Source organism: Chiloscyllium punctatum, chromosome 47 (genome assembly GCF_047496795.1).
Source record: "Chiloscyllium punctatum isolate Juve2018m chromosome 47, sChiPun1.3, whole genome shotgun sequence".
NCBI classification, from domain to species: Eukaryota; Metazoa; Chordata; class Chondrichthyes; order Orectolobiformes; family Hemiscylliidae; genus Chiloscyllium; species Chiloscyllium punctatum.
In genome coordinates, this window is record NC_092785.1 from 18513728 (window position 1) to 18535164 (window position 21437).

Sequence of the window (21437 nt, forward strand, 5' to 3'; positions counted from 1 at the left end):
AATGATAGAAGACGAGGACTCATCAAACATAAATTTATCCAGTGAAAGCATAATGTCGTATAGTCTGAGAGGCATCCTTGACAGATTGGACAACAGAGTTGAAGAGCTGAAAAAGCAGGTCAGGCAGCATCTGAGGAGCAGGGGAGTCGACGTTTTGAGCATAAGGTCTCGATCAGGAATGATTCCTGTTGAAGAGTTTATGCTCGAAACATAGACTCTCCCGCTCCTCGGATGCTGCCTCACCTGCTCTGTTTTTTCCAGCACCCCACTCTATGACTGTGATTTCCAGCATCTCACTTTCTCCTCCAGACTGGACAGTAAGGTGAGTTACATTGAAGAATGGGGGTTCAAAATCTCGCTGTCACTTTCACTTAGATTGTTGACTGTGATAATGTCTCAGAATGTGTTTAAAATTGTTTTAATTCTGGTGTTCCGTTCAAGGCAGGTTATTTAAGGAACGCTGTTGAAGATTACAAAGGAGATTTATCAAACGATCCCAGGAATGAGGGATTTTCAATAACAGGAAAGACAAGAGAAATTGTGTGTATTCTGTTTGGAGCACAGAACATGACCTTATTGAGGTGTTCAAAATTACGAACAAATTTGACAGGGTAAAGAATGATGCTCCATTTCAACCAGTTCTTATGTCAGTAACTAAGGGTCACAATTTCCAATTTGTCAAAAAGAAAGCAAAGAGTGAGATGCGGAGAAAACTCTTTACTCAGAAAGTTGTTACAATGCAAAATATGCTGCCTAAGTGAATGGTGGAATTAGAGGAGGTTTCAAAACAAAGGTGGATATATATTTGAAAGTGATGAAAGAGACTGAAATAGGGTTGGGGAATGAGATTAGGTGGATAGATCTTTCGGGAGGCGGTTCAGACATGATGGGTCGAATGGCCTCCTTCTTTACTTTAAATTCTAGGAGCCTATTATTTAAAATGCTGACCAATTTAAAAATAATCAAGATAAGCAATAAGTCCCTGTGTAAACACTGTCAAATGATCCAGTGCACAGACTCAATTAAGAACAAGACATTATTCTGCATTGCTTGGCAATCTGAAAGACATGAAAAAAACATGGTAATAATTAGCAATCCATTTGATATCCGCTTTAACTAACGATATTCTTACAAGCACTCAATTTAAATTTAATTCAAGCATCTGATAAAGCAGCAATTTTTCCATGAAATTCGACAATGTTTCAGAAGCCTGTCCATTATAAATAACACAAAGAAATGACATATAAATATGAAATATCTGAGCCGACAACTCACTGATTTCAATCAAACAGGCCTTGCTCTGGATGAGACAATGCAGTGAATGACGATATTTCCCAGTCAGTCTGTTAGAGTGATCAACTTCACACTGAAGCTTATTGCTCAGTTCCAGCTCAGTCAGTAAACTGTTTGACTGGAGAACCGATACCAATGTTCCCAAATAATCATCTGTGACACTGTTAGACTTTAAGCTGCAGTGATCGAACATCAGAAAGCGTAAAAACACCAACACAAACACTATTCCCAGTGTATCGAATTTAAACTGCCAGCAGTAAATCAGTTCCATGATATTAACATTTTCCAATTTCCATATTACATTCGTTCAAAGTAAATTGGAACTTGAGATTTGCTGGGCATCGTTAATCGAGCAATATCACCAGTTACATATACAGTACATTATGTTTGTGAAGTTTGTTATTTCAAGAATATTTCTCACTCTAATTTTGTTATTAATCAATCACCATCGGAACTTTGGATAATTGTTTCACCCCAAGTTCTCGAGTTGATTCTCATTAAGTCTAAATGTAGATCAGAAAATCAATAATTAATAAATAGCAATTAATCATTTAATCAATACTTCTGAGTGAGTATATTTCCTTTGGGATGCATGCTGAATCGAGGACCAAAATGGCATCCCTTGAATTTTTTTTTAACTTTTTGGTTTCCACCAAACAATTTGGATAGAGAGTGTCTGAGTTATACTCAATTCATATCGCTCCCTGTTGGTGCAATATATTCTCTTCCACAGGGTTTCATTCAATTCCCTGTCTTTCAGAGGAAACAGATGAGCTGACAGTGCAAACTGACAAATAAAACTTTGTGTTCTGATCGCCATTACTAAGGTGCGTTTATAATTTAAGTTTGAAATCTGAATATTTAAGGGTCCATGAAATTATGGAAATAATGGAAACTTGGTAAGCCTGGAAGATTGCACCAAACGACACAGGCTGAATGGAGAGATATCCTCAGTTGGGGCTTATTAAATGTCGAAGGTGAGGTGAATTGGCCAAGCAAGATTTCCTGTCGTGTTCAGGGGTGTGTAGGTTAGGTGCTTTAGTCAGGGGAAATGTAGAGTAATAGGATAGGGGAATGGGTCTAGGTGGGTTGTTCTTTGGAGGGTCGGTGTGAACTTCTTGGGCCAAATGGCCTGTTTCCACATTTTAGGGATTCTATGTTTCTATGATTCCCTGAAGCCGCTTTCGCAAAAGACATGGAATTTTGTAAATGTGCAAATACAAACGGACTCCGCCACAGAGATATATATCCCTTCACACTCCTATGCACTTTTGGTGGACTGTTCCCTCCGTGACCACCTGGTCAGGTCCACACTCCCCATCTACCCATCTTCCTCTACTGGCACCTTCCCCTGCTACTGCAGGAACTGCAAAACCTTCACACACATATCCCCCCCTCACCTCATTCCAAAAACCCAAAGCAGTTTTGCATGTCCATCAGAGTTTTATCTGCACGTCCACACACATCAGTTACTGTATCCATTCCTCCCGATGTGGTCTTGTCTACACTGAGGAGGCAGGACGCCAATTCACAGAGTGCTTCAGTGAACATCTCTGGGACACCCGAACAAACTAACCCAACTGCCCTCTGGCTGAAAACTTCAACTCTCCATCACACTCTGCTGAGGACATGCGGGTCCTGGACCTCCTCCATCCTCACTCCCTTACCACCCGCGGCCTGGAGGAAGAATGCGTCATGTTCCACGTCAGGATCCTCCAACCCCGTGGCATCAATGCGCATTTCACCAGTTTCTTCATTTCCCTCCCCTGATCTTACCCCAGTTCCAACCTGCCAGCTCAGCACCGCCCCCATGACCTGTCCTATCTGTCCATCTTCCTTCCCACCTATATGCACCATCTCCCCATCCGACCGATCACCATTACCTCCACATCCACCCACTATTGCACTCTCAGCTACCTTTCCCCGAAGCCCGACATGGCTCCCATTTATTTCTCCACCCGGAAGGCTCCCAACCTCACTCGTGATGAAGAGCTTTTGCCTGAAAAGTCAATTTTCATGCTCCTCGGATGCTTCCTGAGCTGCTGTGCTTTTTCAGCACCAGGCTGTTAGATTTAGAAATATCTACAGCTTTACACTTTGTACTAAGAAGCTGTTATGTCACTAACTGATATTAGTTCGAATGAAAGAGCAAATTCCAGAAACAATAACTTTGTCACTCCCCAGACAACCATCCTCACCACTTGTCCTACTGCTTTGCATTTCTTTGTTAATAATACCACGTATGAATTACCTGACAGTTTTACATTTATGCAGCACAGGCAGCAGAAACTGTACACCTTCATCCGGTAGGTCACAACATCTCAGGTCCAGTTCTTCTAACTTGTCAATGGCCATTAATGTGGATGACAGAATCACACAGTCAGTAACGTTAAGATGACACTTCGTGAATTGGATTTTATTTCTTGATGATAATGCGACCCTAGTCAGCTCCACATCTCCAAATTCATGAAAGCAGTACAACAAGTTTAAAAAGGTCTCTTCAGATTTCTTGCCTTTCAGATTTGTATCACATCTTTTGGAATCATTCATGAGCCAACCAGACACACATTTGGTGACTGCAGAATCAACATTAGCCATTTTGCAGTAAGGATTTGTGGTTGAATGGTGTCTCGCAAGTCCAACAAGAAAACGTGACAACAGTGTGAATCTCCCATCAGTAGTTGTGTGCTCTGCATTGAGTGATTCTAATAGTTTATTCTCTGTTGTAGTTCGAATTCTCTGTAGAGCTGCAAGAAAGTGCTGAATAATAAAATGATTAAATGCATAAACAGTTGTTTCATGATCTTTACCTTGAATTTCCATCATTAATGCAGTGATAACGTTGGCAAAGTTCATGTTGTGGGAACTAAGTTGGTTTCTGTTAAATACCACAAGATTTTTGCAGCAACCATCATAAGCCAGAGCTCCCAGTTTCAACAGATCTTCTGAACAGCTTTCAAGAGCGTAACCACTTCTGCCTAATAGATTAACGATGTAAATGGAGACTGCCTGTGTGCTGGTTGTATGGAACAAAGGCATCTCTTGAACTCCTTGTGCTCGGGGTGACTCCAATAATGAGCAGAGGGTCAGACAATACAGGGGGTTATAGCACATTCTATACAATGTGTCATTCGTTTTAATGTAATTAATTATATCTGACATTGTCTGTGAATTTCTGATATAATTGTGGAAGTATTGTAGTGTTGCATCAGGCGCGAACCCCAGGATTTGTACTTTTCGATTTATTGCTGTAATTCCAAAAGAATCGAATTTCCCGGTTCGGCTTGTGATGAGGATAGAACAACCCTTCAGTAACTCTCCCTGAATGAGACAACGAACAACATCTGTGATCAGGCAATAAGAGTTAGGATCGAGACACTGATGTTGGGATTCGGCATTCCTTTCAGCATCATTGAAATGGATGTTTTTCTGAAATTGATTTAAATCTTCAAACACAAACAATATCTTTTCAGGTTTTTTCCACAAATGTTCCAGTGCATCATCTAAATAAGGATAGTTTTCCCGAACCAGGTCTGTCAGGCTGGTCTTCCAATATATTAAATTTAAACGGGGAAATTGGAATTGAAAAACAAATTTAAATGATTGGTATATTTTACCTTGTGACCAGTCTTGGATTAATTTCTGTACCATGGTACTTTTCCCAATGCCTGCCTCTCCAACTACCACAGTTGTTCCAAACCTGTCTGTTTCAGTGTCATTAGTCCCCAGTAACATATTGAGCTGAAGGACAGGTTGTTCCTTGATATATTTAATGAATGTGCTTCCATAATCTTGTCTTCGATCTTTCCATTCATTTTCAATCATTTCAACCCTAAATGGAGAATCGGCAATCGTTAAGTCTACGTAATTCTCATCCAATGGGCAATCACTTGCAAACTGATTTCCTGTCACGAGTGTGAATTTGAGTCTCTTCGTTAACTTTTGTAGATGATCTTTGTGCCGAAGCTCTATCCCTTCAATATGAAGAAATAATTCATTATATGACTGCAACATAAAATTGAATTAGCCATTTGATCCTAAAGAACATGACTTTGCTGATGAAGATTAATGGTTTTCATTTGCACTCATCAGGATAATACGCAAGCATTAGCAATACATAGGGAAAATAAAATGTTTACTTTCTGAAAATAGTGTTAATGGGGGCAAGAGGACGCAGATAGGTTAAGGCATTTTTCATGGCAACACTTTTTCTCATAAGTGTATACTTGACAAGCAGTCAGTTGAATGCACTTGAATTGTTTCTTTTACTTCACATTGGTATTTCTTGCCAATTGTTCTGATGTGCAAATAATGAAAATCTTAGACAAAATGTTTCTTTTTACAGCAATGCAAATGATAATATGGAAATAACTATTTGCCAATAAAATGCATTGAAGGGACTTTAACCTTTTACTTCACAGGCTAAATTATATGATAATAAGGCTGTTGCAAAGCATTTGACTTTGAGTATAACAAATTTTCCTGGTAATAAACATTGTTCCATTATCTGTGACCTGTAATTCCAGGAGTCCGTGTGTTGAAAAAGAGGATTGGAATTTTTCTATTGCCTTCCCAAATGTTTAATGGGTTAACCATTTTGCACATCCAATTACTATGAGCATCTGCAATGATGAAGAAGATTGAACCCATGGAAGCACCTACATTGTTAACATGCAACTGAGTCCTTTGTCTGTCCATTCCCACAGATATGGGGAGTTATTGGCAGTAACGTTTGTCCTTGTTGACACTCTGCACCCTGCAGAATGTGACTGTGTCTACATCCAAGGCTGATCACCAGACATAATTCCTCACCAACATCTACATTTTGCAGATCCCTGAGAGACCTTGGTGGAGGTCAGCCAGTATTTTGTGGTGACCTTTGCTCAGGGCAATCACTCTTGCTCACCGTAACAATATGCCATCCCATACTATGAGCTGGATTCTCTGGATTCAAAAATTCCTGCCATTCCAGGAGTCAAATTGGTTAACTTTTACTGCACCCCCTCTACAACAAGAACATTCTTCCTCAGATAGAGAAACAATACTGCACACAATATTCCAAGTTTGGATCACCGATGCCCTGTATAATTGTAACAAGATATCCCTGTTTCTGTACTTGCATCCTTTATATTAACTGCTTTCAATGTATTCTACCAAATTGGATAACCTTACATTTATCCACATTACTTTGCAGCTGCAATGTAGTTGCCGAGTCACTCAGCCTATCTAATTCACCCTGCAACATCTGTTCATCCTCCCCACAGATCAACCTTGTGTCATCTGCAATTTTTGAGATATTACATTTAGTTCCCTCATCTCAATAAACGAGTTGGTAAGGACTATACACTGGAGTTTAGAAGAATTTGGATTGATCTCATACAAATATACAACGTTTTAACAGGACTAGAAGGGTTAGTCACAGGAAATATGTCCTGATACTAAGGGAGTCTAGAGCCAGAGTTTGAAGGCTTTAAGTCAATCATTTCGAGCTGCGCTGGGGAAAATGTTCTGACACACGGAGTGTTGAGCTTATGGAATTCAGTACCACAGTAAGCAGCTGAATACAAAATATGATATGTTTTTAAGAAGAATGAAGAAATATGTCTTGTGGCTAAAGGAACATGTCAGAGGATGTTTTGATCAATGATTGACTGTGATCATATTGACTGGCACAATAGGCTTGAGGGACTAAATGACCCACAACAGATGCTGTATTTGTGCAATCCCTTCAGTGCAGAAAGAGGACATTTGGCTTCCTGACTCCACATTGACTCGCCAAAGAGCATTCCACCCAAACCCCTACCATATCCCTGTGACCCCACATTTCCCATGGCTAATCATCATGGCCTGCACAACTTGGCACTATGGGAAATTTAGCATCATGAATCTACTCAACCAGCAGATCCCTGGACTGTAGGAGGAAACCAGAGCTCCTGGCAGAAACCCACACAGACACGGGAGAACGTACAAACTTCATAGAGGCAGAAGGACAAGGTTGGAATACAGGCCCCTGAGGCTTTGAGGTGGCAGTGCTAACCATGGAGTCACTGTGACTTACAGCATTTAAAATGCTGCCAAAATGATTTCAGTTTCCAAGAATGATACTTGTACTTCACTGCTTAAAGTTTGACTAAAGAATATACAAATTAGCAATGTTTTCCAGAGAATTTAGTAGGGTAAGATGTGATCTGTTCGAACGTTTAAATATTAACAGGAAAAGACCATGTAGATCAAGATATGATTTGGAGATGCCGATGTTGGACTGGGCTGTACAAAGGTAAAAATCACACAACACCAGGTTATAGTCCGACAGGTTTGATTGGAAGCACACTAGCTTTCAGAGCATTGACCCTTCACTGTGGCATCAGGACAACCATCTGATGAAGGAACGGCGTTCTGAAAGCTAGTGTGCTTCCAGTTAAATCTGTGGGACTATAACCTGGTGTTGTGTGATTTTTAACTTAGATCAAGATAAACTGTTATCACTTGTTGGGGATTCTAGAGTTAGGGGCATCATTGAGGATGAATGCCAGAGCGTTCAGGAGAGCTGTTTGGAAACACAAAAGGTGCAGCTCATGGTGGATAAGTATTCAACTTCAAATCTGACTTGAATTTTTTTTATGGTAATCAAGTATATTATGGGTCATGGGTCAAAGTCTGGGGTTTGGCATTCAGCCACAGACTAGCAATGATCTCATTGAATGGAGCAACAGCTTCAATCGCCTAGACCTGTTCTGAGATTCCAACTGAGTCAGGGGGCATCAGTCTGCAATGTGCCTGCCATACTTGTATTTCTTCTTGTCCTTACAGGACAGTGTATTCTATTTGTGAAATATGATACTTGGAAAAATGCTTATGGTATTATAAACATGTGAAATTGATAGCTGTTCTGAACTGTACTTTTCCTGAATTCATTCTCTGCTTTAAAAGTGAAGGATGAGCTCAAATGAATTGAATAGCAGACTATTTATGTCCCTTATATATACATATATATATATAACTGAACTACTTCAATAGATCTACTTAATAATTTGTTACAAATTTCTTTTTTTAATTCCTTAGTAAAGCATTTGTTAACAGCAAGTCCAGCTATTATTTCATCCTTTTGCCTTACGATCCGAGTACACTCCTCATATTTTATTTTTGAACGAACTTCTATACTGATTGTTGTTGTTTAAAATTAAGATCCATGTTCAGTAAAAGAGTTTAATCTTTCTGGATGTAGAGAAGGTAGTTAGTAATTTATGTTTCTTCACCTACCATTCACAATATTTTCTATGCATGTGTTCAAATCACAAAAAGATAATTCATTTCTTACTTGGTCCACGGTTTCCAGTGCCTTGATAGTTCTGCACACTTTGTATTTAGTTATTATTTCATCATCCAGCATTAAAAAGTGAACATTGAACTAAATGATGATTATTCTTTCTGCTTGCATGCATAACGTTCTGCTGCCTATAAAATATGCATGTAGTCACACTGCCGCAGACAGTAACCTCCTTCCACATTGCAGAGAATAGAACGCAATGGTGCAACAGTGTTTTTTACAATTCTTCCATGACCCTGCACTCCTTTTGTTCTTTGCTTCAGATATCAAAGTCATGCATTCATTCAGTTCTGAGTAAGGGTCACATAATCTGAAATGTTAAGTCTGATTTGCCTCCACAGATGCCACCACACCTGCTGAGATTTTCCAGTAATTTCTGTTTTGTTGTTCACGTATTCTCCCTGACTTTGCGACCACCTGACCTATCCATCAAATGAATGTGTGATGTAATCTGTTGGCTCAGGTGCATTGTTGAACAGTTAGTAATGTCACCATTCAATTCTTCCACCAGCCCAAGTTATCATTCCAAGGCTTTCTTTCTCGATATCTTGCCTTGCCTGAGGTGTCATGATGCTCTACCACCAGTCAATGATCTCAATTGAAAGAGCAGGACTCTAGTGAATTTATGTTTACAACCAGATTGACTGATCCCTGTAAAACTTTCAAAATCTAGTCATTTATTGGTCATTCGAACACACTTCAGAATTTCCCTCCGTGTATCATCTCAAACCATTCAGGCTCTGCTACATTTGTCAATATTCCACTGAACTGGCTCAACCACGTTGTGCAAACAAAAACTTTCTCTCATTCACTATGAACTGACGTGACATTTCTGTATTGTTTCCAATTTTCTGAATTATATCCAGCATTTTCAACACCATGCAGATAATTTTAAAATTTGAGAATAAATATGGATTGCCGTGAAAAAAAAGGTAATAATGTTTTAATGAAATAAAATTTCATTACTCGCTATCCTTCTTTTATTGTCCCTGAGTTTTTTTTTATCTTTCGTTTCCTTTCGACTTGTATTCTCAGGACTTCATATTTCATGACCTGATGCTGGGTCAGAACATATCAAAGATTTGCTCAACGTTTTGTTCAATGCATGAAATGAAATAACCTCATATACTTTCTTACATTGCATCAGAGGGGGAGAAATAGATCATTACATAGACCTGACCTTCCATTAACATCTAGAGACATACAGCACAGAAACAGACTCTTTGGCATGACTTGTTTCATAAACTAAAGCAGTCCCAATTCGCTGTGTTTGGCTCATAGACCCTGAACCTTTCCAAGCCATGTTTCTCTCCTTTTAAATGTTGTAATTGTACCTACATCTACAACTTCCTCGTGCTGCTGATTAATTTAATCTATCTGAATGAGAAAAATGGGGGTGGGTCAAGAGGATAATTACTACTTCCAAATGACACTTTCTAATGCAAATACTGAGGCAAAGTAATTATTCAACTGGTCTGCCTTCTCCCCATAGTCTTTGAAAATATCCCACTTCCCGTTTCTAATGAGCCATCATTGCTCCTGAGCTTCCTTTATGTGACTGCACAATCTTTTATCATTTTGATATCCCGAGGAAGTTTCCTTTAACATTCCCATTTGTAGTTCTTAAAAGCTACTTGGTGGCTGTTTTTTGGTGTTTGTGCCCTTACCCAATCATCACCTTTTATGCTGTGTTTGCACATGCAGCCTGTTTGAAATTGATTTCCCATTTGAATTTTTTCCCCTGATCTTAATCTCTGGTTCGAAAGTGAAGAATGAATCCAAAGGAATTGAGTTACAAACTATATTGACACTGCAGTGATTGCTCTCATTTACCAAAAATTAGTCAACCCATCTCAACCAAATTAGCTGCACTATCCTAAAAGTTTCTTGTTTGAATGGTTTCTGAAATATGTGTAAGTAACAAACTCAGCAATTATTGTTATCTTGCATACAATTCCAGCACATTTTTGCAGTAAGTAATGTGCTGACTATCATCCTTGTCTATGTATTTTTTGAAAGTTCAGAAGATGTTCAGCAATTTATATTTTGACACTTACCTTGCAGAAAATCGTTTACATCTGCATTCGGATAACTCCAAGGTGTCTGAGTGCTTACATCGGAAACTGTTAACATATATGTTTGTAAAATTACTCGCAGTCTGAAAAATTGCACAAATCATAAAATTGCAACTTCACCATGAAATCACATTCCCAACAAGCTCAAAGTAGTTCTATGATGCTAGGTTCCAAAATTCAACTGAGTCAGGTAGCGTCAGTCTGCATTGTGCCTGCCCCAATTGTACTTCTACTTGCCCTCAAGAAACTGTGTATTCTATTTGTGAAATATGAAAATTTCAAAACGTGTTTCTCCAGTCCAGACATGTAAAATTGATTGCCATTCTGAACTTTATTTTTCCTGAATTGCTTTCTTGGTTTGAAAGTGGAGAATGAACTCAAAGGAATTTCATTGCAGGCTATTTATGTCTCCGCAATTTTATATATACATTTGTTGAAAATTAATGATCGCATTTCAAATAGTCTAGTTTAGCTCATTTGGCTGGATTGTTGGTTTACAGAGCAGTGTGATGTCAATAGCATGGGTTCACCTCCTATCACCAGTTTGACGTTACCGTGAAGCACTCTCCTTCTCAACCTTTTCCCTTGTCTGTGATCTGGTGGGCCTCAGGTGAAATCACCACCAGTTGCATCTCTCTAATAAGAGAGCAGCACCTATGGTCTCGTCAGACTATGGCGACACAACAACACCAGTCTAGTTAACAATTTGTTACAAGTTTCTGGTTCCAATTATTTGCTGAAGCATTTGTAAACAATAAGGCTGGATATTACTTCGTCAATTTGCTTTGATATTTTTGAACAATGTTCTGTGCTGATTGTTGGTTTCATATGACAGAAAACCCCACATGCAAAGTTTAAATGTGCTGAATGTTGAGAAAATATTTATTAATTTATATTTATGCACATACCCTTTAGAATATTTTCTACTCTAAGATGATTCACTTCTTAATTTGTCCAAAATATCTGTTGCCTTGTTAGTTTCACACACACTTTATTTTGTTATCATATAATCGTCCCATATTAAAAAGTGCAAGTGTCACTAAACAAAGACTGTCCATCTATTAGATTAGATTATTGTCATGCACAACATTCTACTGTCTATAAAATATAAATGTAGTTACCCTCTCTCACACAATTATATCCTTCTACATGGCAGAAAATAGAACACAACAGTGCAACTGTGCTTTTTACAATTCTAACCTGACCCTGCACTCTTGTTGTCCTTTGCTTCAGATATCAAAGTCATGCATTCATTCAGTTCTGAGTAAGGGTCACTTAATCTGAAATGTTAAGTCTGATTTACCTCCACAGATGCCACCACACCTGCTGAGATTTTCCATTAATTACTGTTGTGTTGTTCACATATTCTCTCTGACTTTGCGACCACCTGACCTATCCATCAAATGAATATGTGATGTAATCTGTTGGCTCAGGTGCATTGTTGAACAGTTAGTAATGTCACCATTCAATTCTTCCACCACCAGCCCAAGTTATCATTCCAAGGCTTTCTTTCTCGATATCTTGCCTTGCCTGAGGTGTCATGATGCTCTACCACCAGTCAATGATCTCAACTGAAAGAGCAGGACTCTAGTGAATTTATGTTTACAACGAGATTGACTGGTCCCTGTAAAACTGTCAAAATCTAGGCATTTATTGGTCATTCGAACACACTTCAGAATTTCCCTCCGTGTATCATCTCAAACCATTCAGGCTCTGATACATTTGTCAATGTTCCACTGAACTGGATCAACCAAGTTCCGTAAACAAAAGGTTTCTCTCATTCACTATGAACTAACGTGACATTTCTGTACTGTTTCCAATTTTCTGAATTATATCCAGCACTTTCAACACCATGCAGATAATTTTAAAAATTTGAGAATTAATATGGATTGCCGTGAACCCAAAGGTAAGTAATGTTTTAATGAAATAAAATTTCATTACTCGCTATCCTTCTTTTATTGTCCCTGAGATTTTTTTATCTTCCCTTTCCTTTTGACTTGTATCCTCAGGACTTCATATTTCATGACGTGATGCTAGGTCAGAACATATCAAAGCTTTGCTCAAAGTATTGTTCAATGCATGATATGAAATAACCTCATACACTTTCTTACATTGCATCAGAGGGGGAGAAATAGATCATTACACAGACCTGACCTTCCATTAACATCAAGAGTCATACAGCACAGAAACAGACTCTTTGGCATGACTTGTTTCATAAACTAAAGAAGTCCCAATTCGCTGTGTTTGGCTCATAGACTTCTGAACCTTTCCTAGCCATGTTTCTCTCCTTTTAAATGTTGTAATTGTACCTACATCTACAACTTCCTCTTGCTGCTGATTAGTTTAATCTATCTTTATCTTTCTGAATGATAAAAATGGTGGTGGGGGGGAGAAGATAATTAATACTTGCAAATGACACTTTCTACGGTAAATACTGAGGCAAAGTAATTATTCAACTGGTCTGCCTTCCCCCCATAGTCTTTGAAAATATCCCACTTCCCGTTTCTAATGAGCCATCATTGCTCCTGAGCTTCCTTTATGTGACTGTACAATCTTTTATCATTTTGATATCCCGAGGAATTTTCCTTTAACATTCCCATTTGTAGTTCTTAAAAGCTACTTGGTGGCTGTTTTTTGGTGTTTGTGCCCTTACCCAATCATCACCTTTTATGCTGTGTTTGCACATGCAGCCTGTTTGAAATTGATTTCCCATTTGAATATTTTCCCCGATCTTAATCTCTGGTTAGAAAGTGAAGAATGAATCCAAAGGAATTGAGTTACAAACTAGATTGACACTGCAGTGATTGCTCTCATTTACCAAAAATTAGTCAACCCATCTCAACCAAATTAGCTGCACTATCCTAAAAGTTTCTTGTTTCAATGGTTTCTGAAATATGTGTAAGTAACAAACTCAGCAATTATTGTTATCTTGCATACAATTCCAGCACATTTTTGCAGTAAGTAATGTGCTGACTATCATCCTTGTTTATGTATTTTTTGAATGTTCAGAAGATGTTCAGCAATTTATATTTTGACACTTACCTTGCAGAAAATCGTTTACATCTGCATTCGGATAACTCCAAGGTGTCTGAGTGCTTACATCGGAAACTGTTAACATATATGTTTGTAAAATTACTCGCAGTCTGAAAAATTGCACAAATCATAAAATTGCAACTTCACCATGAAATCACATTCCCAACAAGCTCAAAGTAGTTCTATGATGCTAGGTTCCAAAATTCAACTGAGTCAGGTAGCGTCAGTCTGCATTGTGCCTGCCCCAATTGTACTTCTACTTGCCCTCAAGAAACTGTGTATTCTATTTGTGAAATATGAAAATTTCAAAACGTGTTTCTCCAGTACAGACATGTAAAATTGATTGCCATTCTGAACTTTATTTTTCCTGAATTGCTTTCTTGGTTTGAAAGTGGAGAATGAACTCAAAGGAATTTCATTGCAGGCTATTTATGTCTCCGCAATTTTGTCTCTACATTTGTTGAAAATTAATGATCGCATGTCAAATAGTCTAGTTTAGCTCCTTTGGCTGGATTATTGGTTGACAGTGCAGTGTGATGTTCACCTCCTATCACCAGTTTGACGTTACCGTGAAGCACTCTCCTTTTCAACCTTTTCCCTTGTCTGTGATCTGGTGGGCCTCAGGTTAAATCACCACCAGTTGCATCTCTCTAATAAGAGAGCAGCCCCTATGGTCTCGTTAGACTATGGCGACACAACAACAGCAGTCTAGTTAACAATTTGTTACAAGTTTCTGGCTCCAGTTATTTACTGAAGCATTTGTAAACAATAAGACTGGATATTACTTCGTCTTTTTGCTTTGAGTATTTTTGAACAACGTTCTGTGCTGATTGTTGGTTTCATTTGACAGAAAACTCCACATGCAGTAAAAGTTTAAATGTGCTGACTGTTGAGAAAGTATTTAATAATTTATATTTATACACATACCCTTTAGAATATTTTCTACTTATGTATTGGAATCACTCAAAGCTGATTCACTTCTTACTTTGTCCAAAATATCTGTTGCCTTGTGAGTTTCGCACACACTGCATTTTGTTATCATATAATCGTCCCCTCTTAAAAAGTGGAAGTGTCACTAAACAAAGGCTGTCCATCTGTTAGATTAGATTATTGTCATGCAGAACATTCTGCTGTCTATAAAATATAAATGTAGTTACCCTCTTTCATACAATGATATCCTTCTACATGGCAGAAAATAGGACACAACGGTGCATCTGTGCTTTTTACAATTCTAACCTGACCCTTCACTCCTTTTGTTCTTTGCTTCAGATATTAAAGTCATGTGATCGTTCAGTTCTGAGGATTGGTCACTCAATCCAAAATCTTATCTCTCATTTCTCTCCACAGATGCTGCCAGACCTGCTGAACTTTTCCATTAATTTCAGCTTTTACTGTTTATATATTCTCCCTGAGTTTGTGACCACCTGACCTATCTGTTAAAAGAAAGTGTGATATGATCAATTAGCTCAGGTGGACTGGTAACCAGTTAGTGATGCCACCATTCAATCCTTCCACCAGCTCAGATTACCATTCCAGTGCTCTCTTTCTGAACTTCTCCCCTTGCCGAGGTGAAATGACCCTCCAGTCAAACTACAACCAGTCAACTCTCTCAACTGAGAGACCAGGACTGCGGTGATTTTATCTTTATAACGAGATTGCTGGGGCCCTGTTAAACCTGCGATATCCAGTCATTTATTGATAATTCCACCATCCTGAAAACATCCCTCAATGTATTATCTCAAACCATTCTGGGTCTGCTTTGTTTGGCACTGTTCCATTGAACTGTCTCAACCAAATCCTGCCGACAAAACCATTCTCATTGACTATCAATTGACCTGACACTTCTTTAACGTTTTCAATTTTCTGAATTTGTCCAGCACTTTCAATGCCAAGTAGCTGACATAAAAAATAAAAACTCATTGCCATGGAATGCAAAGGTAAGTTGCATTTTAGTAAACTAAACATTCATTACACATTTGCCTTTCTTTCTTGCCTCTGATAAACTGTTGATCTTTCCTGTCAACTTGCCTTGTACCACCTGGACTTGACATTTGACCAACTAATGCTGGAACATACCATAACAAAGCTTTATTCAAATTTATATTCTTGGTATAAAATGAGTAACCTCATTGATACTTTCATACATCGTAATCAATGAGGACAAATAGAATGTTACACAGACCTCAGATTAACCTATGGAGTTATTGAGTCATTTAGCAACAAACCCTTTGCTACAACTTGTTTCATAAATGAAACCAGTCCCTTTCACCTGTGTTTAGCCCATACCCCTTTCAACATTTCCTATTTATCTAATTCTCCAAATGCCTTTAAGTGTTGCGATTGTACCTGCATCTAGAGCTTCCTCTTTCTGCTGAATAGTTTGGCCCATTTTTGCCTCTCTGAATGATAAAACGAGGGGTGAGGATAATTAACAATTCACAAAATGACATTTTCAAATTCAAATACTGAGGCAAAGTAATTATTCAACAGGTCTGCCTTTTCCCCCAGTCATCGAAAAGTCCCCACTTTCAGTTTTTAATGAGCCTTCATTGCTCCTGAACTTCCTTCGTGTAACTCTAAAGTTTCTTGTTATTTTATGTCCCTGGCAAGTTTCCTTTCATATTCCCAATTTGTACATCATATAAGCTACTTTTTAGCTGTTGTTCATCTTTGTGTTCTTTCTCAATCATCAGGGTATTTGCTGCTTTTGTATTAGATAGACTAACCATTTGGGAATGATTGTTCTTCTGACATTTTCGGGTTTCCTGCTCTTATTCCGTGTTTAAAAGTGAAGAATTCAATCAAATTAATTGAATTACAAACTTTGCATGTCCTTGCAATCATTACTCACATTTATCCAAAATTAATCATCGCACATCAACAGATTTAATGAACAATTTCTCTAAGAATGCGAGTTGCAATAGTTTCTGAAACATTTGTAAAGTAATAAAACAGCTATTACTTTATTTTGTCTCACAAATGCAGCATTTTGTAAAAAATAACATGTTGACTATCATCATTATTTTAGGAAAGCTTTAATCAGAGTTTATTGATTGAATGTAGAGGGGATTTTAAGCAACATATATTTTGACACTTACCTTGATAACTTTGTCCTTGGGCACTATACGAATTAAGTGGAGTTGTTTCATTTGCTGCTCTGAAATCTGTTAACATATATGTTTGTAAAATTACTTTCTGTCTGAAGAATTTCACAAAACATAAAATTACAACTTCAAAGTTTAATCATATTCTGACACTTATTCATCAATAAAGAATAGAAATGATAAACTAAACAAAACTAATCAAAATTGAGTTGCCTTCATGTCTAACTTTGAAAGTAATAGAAACCTCACTGGGTGTCGCACTGATCATAAGAGAAAAATAGATATATTCTGTCAAATGAAAGATCAGAGGAGAGTTTCACGTGCACTCAAAATAGACATATTTTAAGCTGCCACTTCATTATCTAAAGACTGCTTACGATTGTTAACATACTGAAAAAGATAATGTCGCTCTTAACTCACCGTTTGTACCTTCAGTATCGTTTCTTCGCGAGGATTGTTGGGATCGCTCTTCATCAGAAGCTGTGCTCTTTGACTTTCGATAGAGATGACAACAACATGCCACCAATATTAAAATAATTATGAAAGCTACGATGACAATAATAATTAAAGCAACCTTTACTGCATCCATTTCTACTGTAGTTTCATGTCCTATTTTAAAAAAGAATAAACACTAATCAGTTGTCATCATTGTAGGTTATTTTAATTTTTCGTTTAATTCAGACTGATTCATCTATTCCTTACTTCCCGAGGACCTTGACTGAGCTCAGATCCCAGGTTTGATTTAGTGCCCCAGAGTCACGTTGCAGCTACCAAGCACAATAATGCATGCAAAACGTCCTTTAGATTTGTTATGGACCAGGCCAGACCCCACAAAATATTTTAAGAAGGTAACCTAGACCCTAACTTTTGTTTAAAGTTAGATGTGTTGTGGGTGTCCCAGGTGTGATGCAATATAAACCACTAGGCTTTAAAAGCAAAACACTGTTTATATAAATACTACAGTTAAAATACAAACAAAAAATGTGTGTAATTTAGAATAACTTATCTATTGGAAAATTTAACTGAATACTCGATACAGTAACTTAACTAATTAACTGCTGCAGTATAGTAACATCCCATAAACACAGCCCTTGGCCAAAAGATGAATTCAAACACAGATTCTTGCAGGCAGGAGGGAATAACATCCAGACAGAGTTTTCAGAAAAACTCAGTCAGGAATCATTTACTGAAACTTGCAACCCTTCTAGTGCTCAAAAATGTTGTGACTGCTACAGCTAAAAAAAAACTAGAAAACTCTGAACAGGGGCACAACTTTCATTGTTAATGTGTTTTTAAAAAGAAAAATCAGTATTGGTTCAGACCGTTACCCTGCCCAGCTCAGAACTTCTGCCTTTAGACTCCTCTTTTTAAAATATACCGAGGACAAAATAGCCTTTTCCAAGTGACAGCATCGTCACACCTCCCCCTTTAAAAAGAAACAACCATCGATTTAAACGCCTTAGTCTCACTGTGTTAGCACACAACAACAGATATATATATATATATATATATAATATACACACACACATATACAATACATTGATTTTAACTATGCAAACATTCACGACTATATTCTATGTCAGTGTGTTAATACCTGGCACCGCACACCTCCATATTGCTTCATTCAAGTTGTGTCAACTCGTCAGCAATAACATTTTTTGACCTATCATGTGTATAATTTTCAAATTGAATGGTCACAATAATCAGTTCCATCTAAACCATCTGGAAATTTATCATGATATATCTCCAAAAATATTAATGGATTATAATCAGTGCATATCATTGTCTCTGGCACATTACTGGTAATATCAATGTTGAAATGTTGCAACGCCAAAATCAAGATCTCCTTCTCAATTGTAGAATAATTTTGTTGATAAATGCTCAATTTCCTGGAGAAATGTGTGATAGGTCTTTCTATCTTCTCATTGTGTTCTTGTAAGAGTACAGCACCGATCCCACATCAATTGCATCGATAACCACCTTGAATGGGTTTGCGTAATTAGGTGTGGCTAATAATGGGGCAGTGGACAATTGCTTTTTGACAGCCCTTCATCACTGAAAGTTTCTACACTTCTTCAGTAAGTCAGTCAGTGGAGCAACCACACTGCTGAAATTCAGTGCCAACTTTCAAGAAAAACCACACCAGTAATCTTTGTTTTCACATTCCATGAGGCTATCTGTCAACATACAATAATATGGTCCAGGAAATTGACTTGGGCTTTGGCGAATTCATTCTGAGTGAAGTTTATCACCAAGCCTGCCTCCCAAGGTCAATCAAATAATTCCGATAATTGCTGTAGTCCTTCCACCTGTGACTAAAAATCACCAGGCCATTGATGTATATTAAACAATTGGGTAATCTGGAAACGATTTAATACGTTAGTCTTTCAAATGTGGCTGGCACATTTTTCATTCCCTGTCATGACTATAAATTGGTATAGTCCATTTGGTGTTAGGAAAGCTGAAATTGTCTTCACTCTTTTGAACGAATTTACCTGCCAGCATCCTCTGAGTAAGTCCAACTTAGTAATATAAGTTGATTATCCCACCATTTCAATACAGTCTTCCAATGAATCAGATTTTGTTAATGTATTGACTTTGCAATAGTTTACAGATAATTGTTATGTACCATCTGGTTTTGGCACAATTACTATGGGTACGCTCTCGTCAATGTAACTCACTTTTATTAAATTATCTTTGAGCAAGTGCTCAACCTCTTTTTGAACATGTACCAACGTTACAGGGTTAAGTCTATAAGGATGCTGTTTGATTGGAACAGCATATGTTATATCTATATCATACAGAGTTAATTTAGTACTTTCAAGTTTATTCCCACATATCTCTCCATTCCATCCTAACAACAATTTCAAGTCATCTTGATTTTCATTCGGAAGGTAGCACAATAATTTACCACAATTTTTGAGAAAGTCCTCATTGCCCAATCGAATTTAAGGAATGCCAAATTCAGAATCCTCATATGTTGGTTCTTCACTCTGTGTTGCCACCGAAATCACATTCTGCTTTTACTTTCCTTCCCTATCAAAATATCTTTTGAGCAATTCACAGGACACACTCTGTGTGATTTATTTCCATCTGGAGTCCTGATCAAATAGTTTTCATGACTCAATCTCCTTTGGTTCGATAAGGACATCTATCACTAGAAGGGACGCTAACATGTTATCACCAGTAGCAACATTGCTAATTTTGGTTTTTGTATCTGCTTCCTGTTTTATTATGTACTGTGATTTTTTGAAATTGCTAATTAGCCAACTCCTCCACTTTATAAGCGTTCAAAAAGAATTTGACACATAGTCCAATAGGTGGTCTCAAACTCTGACTTAGCAATTTCTTCTTAATCAATTTCATGTTTCTTTCACCTCATGCCCAAAAAGCTGAATTCAAAAGGACTAAATTTGGTCGACTCTTTTGACACATCCCTCCTGGCAAATAGTGCAAACAGAATTTCTTTGTTCCACTCGTCTCTACAGCATTGACTCTAAGCAATTTGCAAGATCTTTAAAGTTTGATGCCACCTTTTCTAATGGTCACTGCAATTCTAGAAGGACAAGATGAATTTGAATTGTTTTATTCTTAAGCTATGCATAGCTTCCTCAATAATTTTAAAGCCAAAATTGAACCTTGATCTTGTTATGTCTCTGTGAGTAGTCTGTATCTCTTGAAAAATTTGAGTCTGCAATCCGTTTAGCTCTGATAATGTTCAATGGAATGTCGTTTAGAAAACTGTTAGACACATCCATGATAGTTAACAAATATTAATCCCCACCTTTTGTGTTAGTTAGGAGTCCTATGCAAGCAATTAAGACCCTTGTAAGACCATAAGACCATAAGACATAGGTGCAGAAATTAGGCCATTCAGCCCCTCGAGTTTGCACCGCCATTCAATCATGGATAATAAGTTTCTCAACTCCATTCTCCCACTTTCTCCCTGTAAGCATTAATACCTCTGACAATCTTTATGACACAACAGTGAACCGTTCTGTTAATTAAACCAGACATTGAGAAGAGCTCACCTCACCTCATAATCTGTTAAAATATGACTGACAGAGAACTACCAAATTTCATCTATCTAAAGAAAATAATGTTTTAACTCTAAAATTGAACATTAAACAATAATGATTCACAACTCTAAGCTCCCTTTCTCTTAACTTCCTTACTGCCTCCAACTCTACAACTATATGTTGTTCCAATAAGATATTTAGTAAAATTACATCAGCTTAATTTCAAAATCACACAGCCGCTGTCGTCATCCATGTCTTTCTTCTTCTGCATGAAGATCTCCCTGGGCCACCTTTCCTTTCTGCGAATATGTTTCACAAGAAATGATACCTTTGACAGACAGTGTTTCCTAATTCCTTAGATCTATTTGATGGCAGCTGCTCTCCTTTAAAGGTACAGTACATGCCTTCAACTTCATTCCTGATGAAAGGCTTTTGTTCGAAACGTCAATTTTACTGCTCCTCGGATGCTGCCTGAACTGCAGTGCTTTTCCAGCACCAATCTAGTCTTCAACTTCATAGCCCAATCAAGAACCTATCTATCTTTTTATCAAAAATACTTAATGACCTGGCCTCCTTAGCCTTCTGT

At 37.7% G+C, this 21437-nt stretch overlaps 1 protein-coding gene across 1 annotated transcript in view; it reads right to left on the minus strand.

The window, feature by feature from the left end:
- Positions 1–702: 702 nt before the first annotated feature.
- LOC140468529 (NACHT, LRR and PYD domains-containing protein 1 homolog) overlaps positions 703–21437 on the minus strand; it is a 43111-nt gene continuing 22376 nt past the window's right edge. The window contains exons 5-10 of the mRNA XM_072564619.1: positions 17253–17441; positions 16827–16892; positions 13738–13803; positions 10678–10743; positions 3545–5267; positions 703–1058 (exon numbers count right to left, since the gene is read on the minus strand). Coding sequence (XP_072420720.1) covers positions 1037–1058; positions 3545–5267; positions 10678–10743; positions 13738–13803; positions 16827–16892; positions 17253–17441 — 2132 coding nt within the window. The 3' untranslated portion in view covers positions 703–1036. The remainder of the gene's footprint in view (positions 1059–3544; positions 5268–10677; positions 10744–13737; positions 13804–16826; positions 16893–17252; positions 17442–21437) is intronic.